We start from the raw sequence: 14,296 nt of genomic DNA on the forward strand, positions 1-14,296 counted from the left end.
TTGCTATATACTTTCCTCTTAGGACTACTTTTGCTGCATCCCAAAGGTTTTGAACAGTTATGTTTTCATTTTCATTTGTTTCCGTGAATTTTAAAAATTCTTCTTTAATTTCCTGGTTGACCCATTCATTCTTTAGTAGGATGCTCTTTAGCCTCCATGTATTTGAGTTCTTTCCAACTTTCCTCTTGTGATTGAGTTCTAGTTTCAAAGCATTGTGGTCTGAAAATATGCAGGGAATGATCCCAATCTTTTGGTACTGGTTGCGACCTGATTTGTGACCCAGGATGCGATCTATTCTGGAGAATGTTTCATGGATACTAGAGAAGAATGTGTGTTCTGTTGCTTTTGGATGGAATGTTCTGAATATATCCGTAAAGTCCATCTGGTTCAGTGTGTCATTTAAGGCCTTTATTTCCCTGTTAATCTTCTGCTTAGATGATCTGGCCATTTCAGTGAGGAGGGTGTAAAAGTCCCCTACTATTATTGTATTATTATCAATGTGTTTCTTTGATTTTTTTATTAATTGGCTTATATAACTGGCTGCTCCCATGTTAGAGGCACAGATATTTAAAATTGTTAGATTTTCTTGTTGGATAGACCCTTTAAGTATGATGTAGTGTTCTTTATCATCTCTTATTATAGTCTTTCGTTTAAAATCTAATTTGTCTGATATAAGGATTGCCACCCCAGCTTTCTTTTGGTGTCCATTAGCATGGTAAATCGTTTTCCAACCCTTCACTTTAAACCTGGTGGTGTCTTTGGGTCTAAAATGAGTCTCTTACAGACAGCACATTGATAGGTCTTGTTTTTTTTTATCCAATCTGATATCCTGTGTCTTTTGATTGGGGCATTTAGCCCATTTACATTCAGGGTGACTATTGAAAGATATGAATTTACTGCCATTGTATTGCCTGCAAGGTGACTGTTACTGTATATTGTCTGTGTTCCTTTCTGGTCTATGTTACTCTTAGGCTCTTTCTTTGCTTAGAGGATCCCTTTCAATATTTCTTATAGGACTGGTTTGGTGTTTGCAAATTCTTTTAGTTTTTGTTTGTCCCGGAAGCTTTTTATCTCTCCCTCTATTTTCAATGACAGACTAGCTGGATATAGTATTCTCGGCTGCATATTTTTGTCATTTAGTGCTCTGAATATATCATGCCAGTGTTTTCTGGCCTGCCAGATCTCTGTGGATAGGTCTGCTGCCAATCTAATGTTTCTACCGTTGTAGGATACAGACCTTTTGTCCAGAGCTGCTTTCAGGATTTTCTCTTTGTCTCTGAGACTTGTAAGTTTTACTATTAGATGTTGGGGTGTTGACCTATTTTTATTGATTTTGAGAGGGGTTCTCTGTGCCTCCTGGATTTTCATGCCTGTTTCCTTCCCCAAATTAGCAAAGTTCTCTGCTATAATTTGCTCCAATATACCTTCTGCCCCTCTCTCTCTTTCTTCTTCTTCTGGGATCCCAATTATTCTAATGTTGTTTTGCTTTATGGTATCACTTATCTCTCAAATTCTCCCCTCGTGATCCAGTAGTTGTTTATCTCTCTTTTTCTCAGCTTCTTTATTCTCCATCATTTGGTCTTCTATATCACTAATTCTCTCTTCTGCCTCTTTTATGCTAGCAGTTAGAGCCTCCATTTTTAATTGTACCTCATTAATAGCCTTTTTGATTTCGACTTGGTTAGATTTTAGTTCTTTTATTTCTCCAGAAAGGGATTCTCTAGTATATTCTATGCTTTTTTCAAGCCCAGCTAGTATCTTTATAAACGTCATTCTGAACTCTAGTTCTGACATCTTATTAATGTCTGTATTGATTAGGTCCTTGGCAGTCGGTACAGCATCTTGTTCTTTTTTTTGAGGTGAGTTTTTCCATCTTGTCATTTTGTCCAGAGGAGAATAGATGAATGAGGGAACAAAATGCTAAAAAAATGCTAAAAGGGTAACAACAACCCCAGAAAAATATACACTAGGCAAATCAGAAGAGACCCCGAACCGGGGGGAAATGAAAGGGGAAAAAAAAAAAAGAATATGAGCAGGCTGGTGAAAATAACAGGGCCACACACTAGATTCTGGGAGGCAAGAAACTCCCTCCCAAAATTTTAAAGAAAGAAAAACATATATATACAAAAATAAGGGTAAATGCGACAAAGGGATGGAATATGAGTGTAAAGATGAAAAGTAAAAAAGATTTTTTAAAAAAGGAATTGATAATATAAGAAGTTGGTTGAGAAAAATTTAAAAAAATTAAAAAAAAAAGGAATGTGATCAGGCGGGGGACTAGGACAATGTCATACACTATATTTAGGGTATATTTTGGTCTGTTAGAAGAAACTGTATCCCAAAATTTAAAGAAAGAAAAACTTATATATATACAAAAAGTAAGGTTAAAAACAAACCTGGGAATCTTTTTAAAATTCGGTTTTTACTTTATTAGGTCTGGGGCCTAACAACATCACAGGTATTGGTGATGCTACTAGTCTGTGGAATTGTCTTTTGAGTAACAAGGGGATAAATAACACAGACCTGCAACAGTTCCTTTCTAACAATGTGACTTTGAACCTGTGTCTTCAGCTATAAAATGGACAGTGAACACCAATGTCATAGGGTCACTGAAGGGGTAAGTGGGATTGTGAAGTGCTCAGCAACATTGAACTTAGAAAGGAGCACAGAACAGAGAGCAGAGAACATGGGGAGTAATGCTGGTAACTAATATACAAATTGTGCTATCTTCTCAATCCCATGACACTTTATATGTGTCATTAACTGTGGACTCTTTAAAGTGAATTGCTAATAAGAAGAGTGAATCATTTTCTATGTTCAGTTTCTGAGATTTCTCTTCTGAAAAACTACATTTCCAAATATTAATTTGCTTTAAATGATTGCCCATACAAACCCTACCTCCATAAACTTTACCTGGAAAAAACAAAAAGCCTGCAAATAAGACTCAAATGGCTCTTTTAAAATTATTGGATAAAGGTTTAAATCACCAGAGGTTGCATCATTATGGGTTATTATTTGAGAATTGTTTGACTTCCATAATATGAAGTTATTCTCAGAGGAGTATGATTAGAATAGAAACCAGATGTGTTTTTCAGGACTTTACTGAAAAAAAAAAAAAAAAAAGATAAACAAGTAGAATATTAATATAAGAATGACCTAAGGAGGTTTCCAGAAACTTGAAGCATAAGTATGACAGAAAAAGTGTACATGTGTGCATTTATGAGTGAGAAAGAGAAAGAGCAAGAGACAGAAAGAGAGAGGAAAAGAGAATAAAAAGTGTGGAGGAAAGGGGCACCTGGGTGGCTTAGTTGGTTAAGCATCTACCTCTTGCTCAGGTCATGATCCCAGGGTCCTGGAATTCAGCCTCACATCGGGCTCCCAGCTCAGTGGGGAGTCTGCTTCTCTCTCCCCCCACTCCGTGCTCTCTCACTCTCTCTCAAATAAATAAATAAATAAATAAATAAAATCTTTAAAAAATATGGAGAAGAAAAATGCAGAGAGAAATGGGAGGAGGACAAATAGGTTAAGAAACAGTTTCAGAATTTAAAACACTACCAAGAAATTTGAAATCTCTGTAAGCATGTGGTATCACCAAGGAAATAGCATAATTTAATTTCAACTGTAAACTAAGAAAGTAAAAAGCAGGACAAGATGGTCTCTCAGTCTAAAGGGAATAAGTACTAATGAGATGAGGACCATTGTGGAAAGAAAAAAAAAAAATCCCCCTTTAAGCTTAAAATATGACATGATCTGGTTATAGTAAAATAATCCAGAATTTTTTTTTTATCCTTTATCTTCCTTTTCAAGGGGTAAAAAGAACAATAATGTTTCTGATGCTTTTGAGTTTGCTTCTTGGTTTTATATTTGATTATGTTAGGAATAAAGTATCCTTATTACCATAATATGTCAACATTCTGAGTGGAATAAAATGAAATGGAAGGCATGAAGGGAGGGAAGGGAGGAGTACATCATAAATAATTTCATTACCACTTATGACTTGTCTTTAATTAGCCCTTTAGTTGTACTAAGAACTAGAATTATCCTCTTTTAATTCTATTTATTGAAGGGAAAAATAATAAAGTGAATGTTATCCTAATAAAGCATCCTATCTTAGAATACTTTATTATTTTTTTAAGATTTTATTTCCAAATAATCTCTACTCCCAATGTGGAGCTTGAACCCACAACCCCAAGATCAAGAGTCACACACTCCACCAACTGAGCCAGCCAGGCACCCCAACATACTTTAAAATATAGTAAAACTTCATTCATTTAGAGTCCCTAAATTCAAAATTTGCTAGCATTCAAATTGAGTTTGGATTGAAATTTATCTTTTTGCTTTGCAGAAATTTCCCGGATAGTGCAAATTAATATGATAAATCAGTTATCACAGGAAATTTAAAAACATTTAAGAGAGAAAGCAATTTTCAGTACTTTCATATCCACATTTACAGAAGCTGATAAGCTATTTCCGTATTTGTCTTATGGATAAAATTAAACTAGGTAACAGTTTTATTTATTACAAATATGGTACTTGGCATTAATAAACAGTATTGCTTTTAAAGTATGCTATAATTTGGATTTTCACTAATTTAGCACCTTTCTAAATTCATGATACAATGTTTCCAACTTCCAAGCTACTTAGGCTAGGAAACCAAAGCTATAATCATGTGTAGCCAAAAAATTCTATTAGAAAGAAATCAGTCTTGTTTTATTGTTCTTTTGGCACTATCAAATGAATGATATAGTTGTCCTTTTGCCCCCAACCCCCAAATTAACCTATTTTCTTGCCATTAGGCAAAATTTTAGTTTTTAACATATTCTTTTTGTTGTGTAATCTACATGCTGATGTGAACTACTCCACTCCAACATTCCTCTATTAGCATATTTTTTTCTACAGAAGGAAATATAGACTATAGAAGCAATTTTCTTTTAAGTAAAATAATCAAAGAGGTACTAAGTATTAATTTTTTTTAAAATGCCAACATTGTTATTAAGAAACTTCTTTCTCAGTGTCACCAGAATTGACTGAACACTGTACCCTAACCTACATTTTGACAAATTTAAAACCCACTTATGGCTGAAATCAAAGAATAAAACTGTTTTAGGCTTTTACAATAACATAGCTTGAGTTCTGATCACTTCATGGGGCCTATGACATTTTGAGTGTCAGAGACATTCATAATTAGAAAAATGAGGGAGGATGGCCCTTAACATTTTTGTCAAAATACTTAATACTGCCATGAGAAAAACTTTCTTTTCGCACCAGAGTTCCTTAAAAAGAGATTCTGTTTCTACTTCCACATTTTTGTGGTAACTGATTTGCAAGATGCTTACTGGTTCTCATTGCAAGGGAGTAAGAGGTGCAGATCGCTCTGATCCAGACTGAGTAGAGTTTTGGTTTATACCATTCCTCTTAGATAGACTTTCCAACTGCCTGATTTTCCCATCCACTGCTCTCCCAAGCTTCCTTAGCTATGCAAAACGGCACTACTATTTATCCTGTTGCAAATGTCAGATATCTGGAATTGAATCTTGACTCCTTCTTGTCTCTCAGATTGGTTTCTTCTTGTTTCATTTTTTCCCTCTCTTCCCCTATGATTGAGGAGGATTTCTTCTCTGTTAGTCCCTTTCCCTACCAAGAAGAGAAGTGGGGAGGAAGTGTATCTCCCTTCACCCCAAATCTAGTGAGAGAGTAGTGTTTGAGAAATATTGAGGACCACAGAGGATGTTGGGAACAGAAGATTTTATATGAGAAAAAGAAGACTACAGTTTTATTCAGGAAAAATGGGGGTGTTACTGAGGACTTTTGTGCAGAAAAATAACATGATTACAACTGTGCTTTAGAAAGATTAACCTGATAGCAATGCATAAAATGGGTTGGAGGTCGGAAGGAGGAGATGCAAGGAGGTGACTTAGAAATAGAGTTGACATGAGAAAAAACAATTACTTGCCTTAGGATATGAAGGTGATAACTGATAGAAACAGGTGTGGAAGAAGTTGTGGTGGTAGAATTGATAACTTTTGGAATTGATTAGATGAAGAAGGAGGACTAAGTATGACTAAATTAATATTAAATACCATCAAGAGGAAAACTTGAGTAATATTTAAAGATAGCAAGAATGTTTAGCTTGAAGAGAAGCCTAAGGAGAAGTATTAATGCCCTTTCTCTTATGCATGAGTTATTTTGTTAGCTACAGGTTTATAAGAACCTATAATTTAATGGATACCTGGCTTTTCATGGATGTATCTTTATACTAAAATTGTTGAACTCCATTAACAGTCTTCTCTTTCTTTGCTATCATAATTATCTTTATTCTGCCTCCTTCCGCTACTTTTGAAAAGTTCATCTGCTGTTGGGGTGCCTGGGTGGCAAAGTCAGTTGGGTGGCCGACTTTTGGTTTTAGCTCAGGTTGTGATCTCATGGTCAAGATATTGATCACTCAGCTAGGAGTTTGCTTGAGTTTCTCTCTCCTTCTCCCTCTGTCTCTCCCCCTCCACTCTCACCATGTGTGCGCACTCTCTCTCTCAAATAAATAAATAAATCTTAAAAAAAAAAAAGTTCATTTGCTGCTAAAAAGTACTGGTTTTAAAGCTAATGAATTAAAAAAATAAACCAACTTTGTTATTAACACAATGACATTTATGAAATATTTTTAAAAATTTTTGTTGCTAGTTTTACCCCATATTTTGCTGCCTTGCTATGTAGACAATGAATATGGAGCCAAAGAATGACAACTTAAAGCAAAGAATGTAATAACCCTAATTGCACAGGGTCTTTGTTGTTTTTCATGATATTCTCCTAGGGGTGAAGCAAAATTCTCTCCCTACCCATTATAATGCTTTTCAACTGTTAGAGTGGCACTATTTTAAAAGTAGGCACTAATGTATAGCACTGAATCAAGGAGACAGATTCTTTGTAAAGTTAAGCATTAATTTAAGTGGAGTCAAGCCAATTAAGAGTGAACTGCATAATATAACTTCTATATAGAAATTTCCAAATTGAAAAAATAAAGAACTAATAACTCTAGAGATCTTGCTCTAGGTCTAAACTTGCATTGTAATTCAGAAAAGTAATAATATATTTTGAAGAACTTTAACTTTAGATTAGCATTTCAGAGAACTTTTTATAAATATTAAATTAAATAAAACAAACTTTTATAGACAAAGACACAAAAAGTCAAGTTACATTTGTAAACTGAGATATTTATATGGTTGAGTCATAGGCACACCACAATTTTGAACATATGACTCAGACTCTGTACCTTATATACAATTAGTTTTAAAATGTTAGGGCATTATGCCAAGAATAACCACAAAGTTTACATGACTGAGGATTTATAGGGACCCCAGCCTTGCTCATTTACTTTTGAGATTTTACTCCCGAGTTTAAACCACTGTCTTTGCCCAGGTCCATCAGGTTTGGAGCAGACACACCTATACTTCAACTTCCTATTACACTTAGAATAACCCAAAACTCCTATTACCATGACCTTCAAAGTTCTTTAGGATCTGGCCTCTGCCTACTTTTTCAGTTTCATTTGTATCTCACTATTCTCCCCATTGCTCATGGACTTCATATACATTGGCTTTCTTTCAGTTCTTCGAAGTTCCAGGAAGCTTAAAATTTACCTCCCCAGACAGGACTTTTCTACTTAAAGTAGGTCCCTCTACTCATTTACCCCTATCTCCTTGAATATCTTCTTTGCATCCTAATATCCACCCCCAATTTACACCACAGATTTATGTGTTTATGTTTGTTCCCTCACTGGAATGCATACTCTGTAAGGTCAGAGTATTCTCCTGGAATATTCCTTCCAGAGTATTCACCATTGTATCTCCAAAACTCTAGGACAACATCTGGTACCAAGTAGCTATTTGATAAATATTTGTTTAGTGAGTAGATCAAGGAAGTAAGTAATATTGGTTGTATGGCATAATCCAAAGTTGGGGCTAAATTTATGGAATGGAAAAAAAAATTATGGAAGAGACTGACAGAAAAGATGAAGATAAATCCATAGTGTGTACTAGCTGTGGGAATATAGTAGAAGTAGGTCTTGTACCATAATCTCAAATATGCAAGAAATAACATATAAATTATGTTTATAAATCAACCTTGTTTCAACTTTGAGAATGTTACCCCCCAGGTTGGTAAAAAACTTAACCTCCATTGTTCCTGGGTTACCCTCTTCTGCCTCAAGATGGGGTAGGATTCAGAGACAAGGCAAAGCCCTCTGGTTTTTGAGTCATTTGTCTACTCTTGTTCCTTCTGGGTGTTCCCTGACTCTGCTCACACAGTTCCTTCAGGTATGGGCCTCCTGCTGCTTTGAGATTTCTTTTCGAAACAAGGGAAATCTTTGAGGGGTGCTTAGGGCCCCATCTGTTTAGACACATGAGGCAGTCCTTACTCTCTGGAGTTTGCTGCTTCTGCTTGTGTGCTACAGTGTTTCCAGAAATATAGGAGCTTGGCTCCCCAAGTAGACTTCTCTATGCTCCTTTCACAGTACTTAGCACAATACTGTGAGGTGGATTCAGGCTTTATACAACTCAGGAAGTGTATGTGACATTTTTCCTCCCCCATCTTTCCTTTCCAATTACAAAGTTTGGCTATCTTTTTGAAAATATGAAGAATAGAAAAAACAAGATAAATGAACATAATTTAATATTACATAAACTTATTCCTGATCATGCACCCTTTTGCTTAACATACTCTAATAGCTTCTTATTGCTTTTAGGGTGAAGATCAGACTCCCTAACATAGCACAACAGGATCCTGCCTTCCTCTCCCGCCTCTCCATGCACCGCAGTCCTTTTCATTCCCTTTAATAAAACCATACTGGTGTTTCATCATTGAAAAAACATGTTCTCTTTAAATACAGGGTCTTTGTACATTTATAGGTACCTGTTCACCTGCTTAATTCCCACTCACCCTTTAAATTGCAGCTTTACTGGCATTACTGCAGGGAAAGTTTCCCTACTGCCACCTGTTGTGGACACTCATAGCACCATGTAACTTTTCTATATAGTACTTCCTGATGGTGACTTTCTCTCATAAGATGAAAAATGGACAGAAGACATGAACAAACATTTCTCCAAAGAAGACATCCAGATGGCCAACAGACACATGAAAAAATGCTCAACATCACTCAGTATCAGGGAACTACAAATAAAAACCACAATGAGATACCAACTCACAGCAGTCAGAATGGTTAAAATTAACAAGTCAGGAAAAAACAAATGTTGGTGAAGATGCGGAAAACAGGGAACCCTCTTATACTGCTGGTGGGAATGCAAGCTGGTACAGCCACTCTGGAAAACAGTATGGAGGTTCCTTAAAAAAACTACCCTATGACCCAGCAATTGCACTAGTAGGTATTTACCCAAAGGATACAAACATAGTGATCCAAAAGGGCACCTGTACCCCAATGTTTATAGCAGCAATGTCCACAATAGCCAAATTATGGAAAGAACCCAGATGTCCATCAACAGATGAATGGATAAAGAAGATGTGGTATCTATATACAATGGAATATTACTCAGCCTTCAAAAATGAAATCTTACCATATGCAACGATGTGGATGGAACTAGAGGGTATTATGCTAAGCGAAATAAGTCAATCAGAGAAAGACAATTATCATCTGATGTCACTCATATGTGGAATTTAAGAGGCAAAACAGAGGATCATAGGGGAAGGGAGGGAAAAATAAAATAAGATGAAATCAGAGAGGGAGAAAAACCACAAGAGACTCTTAGTTACAGGATACAAACTGAGGGTTGCTGGAGTGGAGGTGGTGGGGGGATGGGGTAACTGGGTGATGGGCAGAAAGGAGGGCATGTGATGTAATGAGCACTGGGTGTTATATGCAACTGATGAATCACTGAGCTCTGCCTCTGAAACTAAAAATACATTATATGTTAATTAATTGAATTTAAATAAAATAAAATTTTAAAAAACCCCAGAGTGTTACCCCATCTAGAGATACCTAAAGATACTCTTGGTTTCTGGAGAATACTTCTTAAAGTATAAGTATAATAAGGGCATAAATGAAGTCTTCATTACAGCTGTGGTGTTAGTGAAACAGGTTGTGGGCCTATCTTGAATTAATTATTTTCCATTAGGAAAACGGATAATCAAAAGTTAGTTTTATTTATTTATTTATTTATTTATTTTTAATTTTTCTTTAAAAGATTTTATTTATTTATTTGTCAGAGAGAGTGCGCGCGAGAGCATGAGCAGGGGGAGGGGCAGAGGGAGAAGCAGGCTCCCCGCTGAGCAAGGAGCCGTAAGTGGGACTCGGAAATGGGACTCGGTCCCAGGACTCCGGGATTATGACCTGAGCCGAAGGCAGATGCTTAATCAATTGAGCCACTCAGGCGTCCTGATAATCAAAAGATTTAAATATAGTTCCCTTGTTGAGAAGCCACTTGTTAATATTATGGGGATTATATTTTCAAATCACAGAGTACAATAGCATCTAATGAACTTAAAGTGAATAGATCACAGTTTTGTGCTTTGTTTCCAATTTTACAGTTAACCCTATAGAGCAGATTTTAAGGAGGCTCTAGCAGTCTTTATCAACAAAGTATCCATTTCTCTTAAGTCTTGAGCATTTAAATTAGTGAATTTTGACTTTTAATCTATTGATTCCTTAGTTTAAAATCTGTATGGTCAGTGTGGAACATATGGATTTAGTAGCTCTTGAATATCTTTACATGTGAACTGTTAATAATTTTCACTTCTTTAGAGAGAATATCCAAGTTCTAGGAGTTCTGACACTGCTCCTTATTGTTGCCTGTAGGGCTATGATTCAGAACACAGTAGCATCATACTTTCTTTCCCTTTTGGAGAAATACATGGTAGAGTATTTTAGAGTGACCTATTCAACAGATGAAATTAGACAAGGGCCCACCCTCCTCTGTTCTAGTAAACTTATAAATTTCAAAATCTGGTGCCCAAAGAGTAACTCGGTACATTTAGACTATTCCATGTTCTTGAGTCTGTTCCCCAAAAGCATAGAAATCACATACACTATAATCTGAGTGAAAGGACTTAATTTTCTTTTCCTATTTGGTCTATATGCACCACCTGGTGGTAAAATAGTGCATTTCAAGTGGTGTGTGTGTGTGTGTGTGTTGGGGGTATTAACATGGGAAAGAGAATTTCAAAAAACATTCCTAAATATTGATTTAGATTTATAATGCAATTATTTTGCAGCAAATATCTAATAAAACACTAGAACACTACTATATATATAATGCCAGAATAGGAAGTAAAGGAGAGAATAACTCATGTTGGAAACTACAATAGCTTTCTCTTATTTACGTTAACTATAGCTCTTATAATTCCATCCTTACATAAACATTTATTTATTGTGCTAATGTTCTTATTGAGGCAAGAGTCAAACACTGATAACCAGTGTAAAACCATTTTCTTTATTTTTAATTTTCAAGGATTATAATCTTTAAAAGTATGCAATCTCTTCCTTATATTAGTAGTTAGTACAAGTCAAAGTCACAGAATTTTAAAACTACAAGGCACCATAGAATCATTTAGACTAATGCACTAATTTTACAAATGTAGTAGCTGAGACTCAGAAATGCCAAGTGACTCGCCCAAAGTCATACTGGTAATTAGTGGCTCAGCTCAAATAAGAAACTAGGTCTTCTCACTTTCAGTCTAGGAATATAAAATCTAAAAATTATACTCATATACCATGGTAAAATACCTCTGTATGAAAAGATACGCACTTAACTTGGCCACATAGTGCTTTAGAACACTAAGATGTGAATGTAATGTAATGTAATGTAATTAACACAGGCTAGTTTTGTTCTAAAATTCTGAGTGCAAAGAAGTAACAGTAGAAATGCACATATCATAAAGCTATGGAAAAGGTTTTCTAACTAGCAAAAATCCCTTTTATATATGTTCAAAAGAATATTTTTAAACTTATATACAACTCCGATGTTGTAAAGATGGTGTAAAAAATTCCCTTTCCCCTTTTAACTGCTTCAGAATCAGAGATCTGTTTCTACAAAGTAGGTACCCACTGGTAGATTTAGGCATAAACCATGTTCATAGCTCCCTCTCATGACCATTGAATGAATACTATATAAGCCTCCTTTATTCTTGCTGTTGTATTCAACTAACAGCTCACTGGTTAAGTTTTAATTGCTTCCAATGAGGTCAGCAAAGGTATTTATCGAAAAGCCCTGAATAAAAAGGCTCCACACACACACACACACAAGCATACACGCGCTCACACAGAGAGAAAATCCTCTTGCCTGTTGATTTATGGAAACAATTATGATTCTGCTGGAGAATTTCTCAGCTGAAAAATAGTTTGTAGCTACAGTAGAGAGGCTCAAGTTGCACAAGGCAGACAGCAGCCATGGAATTCTTGTGTATCCAGCTGTTATCAACAGAACAAGTAAGTTACTATTATTTGTCTTTAAAAATAATGCTGAATGGTAGTTTACTTCTTTCTCTGGTTTTAGTGCTGAGGAGAAAAGTAAAGTTACCAGACTTTTGAGCCATGTAATTATCTATAGTAATTATGCTTGTAGAACTTACATAAAGATAAGGTTGACGTTTTCCAGACAATACTGGCATTTAACTTGAGAAATGTGGGTAGTTCAGGAGAAAATAATTGATTAACCACAAACATAAAAGCATACAATAAACAAATCTAGGGAAAGCATTTATACTTTGTTAATAGTGATTTCAGGACTTAATTTAAATCAGTAGCTCTAACTGCGAATGTTTCTTACCAAATAGCAACCTGAATAAATGGTACAATCATAGTCTGATTTGTCTCTAGTAATGTATAACTTTTATAAATCTACATAGAGAGAGATGAAGATGTTGACATCCTCTGTGAAGGCTGTTTTAAATGTGCCTTCACAGTACAAACTGCACTGTTGTTATAATACTCTTTACCCACTGAAATTTATACATACAATTTTTCATCTTCCCCTCCCCTCCCTTCCCTATTCTTAATCTCTCATTGCAAACAGAAGTCAAGTAGTAAACAGTGTCGCAGCAACTGAGCTTATTACAACCTGTTTTTATAAGGAAATACCAACAGAGAGTTATTTAAGGAGGAATCCTGTATTGTTATCAGGAACTAAAAGGATAAGGATAACAATTTGGATAAAAACAACTACTCTTTCTTAAATCAATCTACAATTCACAGATAGGAAGAGGTCAATGACCTAGGAGCAACAATCAACTCAAGATTTAATTTTCATTATGTTATTCATGAACACCCGGAGTACTACACTATAATGCGCAAATGGATACTGACATGGATCCTGCCAACTTTGCTCTACAGATCATGCTTTCACATTATCTGTCTAGTGGGCACTATATCTTTAGCTTGCAATGACATGACTCCAGAGCAAATGGCTACAAATGTGAACTGTTCCAGCCCTGAGCGACATACAAGAAGTTATGATTACATGGAAGGAGGGGATATAAGAGTGAGAAGACTCTTCTGTCGAACACAGTGGTATCTGAGGATTGATAAACGAGGCAAAGTCAAAGGAACCCAAGAGATGAAGAACAGTTACAGTAAGTAATGTCCTTTATTTATAGCACTGCGTATAAACCTTAATCTGTGAAAGAATCATTTTTCAAGTGACAGGCTTTCTTAGTTTCCTTTCTTTTTTTTGGAAAAAAAAATTAACCATCATCTTTTAATTTCTCTAAATTGGGATCATTGGATTATGTTTCCAAAAATATCTACTGTAACATGTCAAATCTACTAATATTATAGTTGGAACTGATAACCCAAGCCAATTTGAAAATATAATCCCAATGTCCTAAACTCAAAATGCTTATAAGCTAAGCAAAATGTAAATGATATTATTCACACTGAAATGGGACTCACTGTCTTCTAGCAAAACTCATTAGGAACTCTAAAATAGTACTTGGTAAATGCTCATCAAAAGCTACTCATTATGAGGCACAGAAAATTTATTTCAAAAAGTAATTTGATTTTCTTTGAAACAATATTTCTGTGGTGTGAAATACTTAATCTGTGCTCAAAAATGCATTCAGTGACTTGTGCAATTGTGTACAGTTATAAAATAGAAGGGAACCTGTGGTATCCTCATCTGTTCACATCATAATGAGTTTGTATTAGATTGTTTATTTACCTAACAAAAAATAGGTTCTTCCTAACATTTTCTTTAAATCTTCTATGCCATAGTTTTATGTTACCTTAAGAGAAATGTAAATGTGAAGGAGGAAATAAAAGTGAGTTGGAAGAGATGTCCATGATTCTGTTAGTGTACCT

At 35.4% G+C, this 14,296-nt stretch overlaps 2 protein-coding genes across 5 annotated transcripts in view; one reads left to right on the forward strand and one right to left on the reverse strand.

Annotated features, from left to right (window-relative positions):
• FAM227B (family with sequence similarity 227 member B) overlaps positions 1 to 14,296 on the reverse strand; it is a 210,121-nt gene that overhangs the window by 62,430 nt on the left and 133,395 nt on the right. The gene's annotated exons all lie outside the window — the stretch shown is intronic.
• Positions 12,094 to 14,296, forward strand: part of FGF7 (fibroblast growth factor 7) — a 52,401-nt gene continuing 50,198 nt past the window's right edge. The window contains exons 1-2 of one of the 4 annotated variants that reach the window (XM_034994682.1): positions 12,094 to 12,427; positions 13,193 to 13,569. In XM_034994682.1, the coding sequence (XP_034850573.1) occupies positions 13,284 to 13,569 (286 nt within the window). In that variant the 5' untranslated portion in view covers positions 12,094 to 12,427; positions 13,193 to 13,283. Of the gene's footprint in view, positions 12,428 to 13,013; positions 13,570 to 14,296 lie in introns of all 4 variants that reach the window. The other 3 variants (XM_034994681.1, XM_034994685.1, XM_034994683.1) reach the window with 3 other exon arrangements.

The sequence above is a fragment of the Mirounga leonina genome, unplaced genomic scaffold, assembly GCF_011800145.1.
Source record: "Mirounga leonina isolate KUSES-001 unplaced genomic scaffold, KU_Mleo_1.0 Mir_91, whole genome shotgun sequence".
Classification (NCBI taxonomy): domain Eukaryota; kingdom Metazoa; phylum Chordata; class Mammalia; order Carnivora; family Phocidae; genus Mirounga; species Mirounga leonina.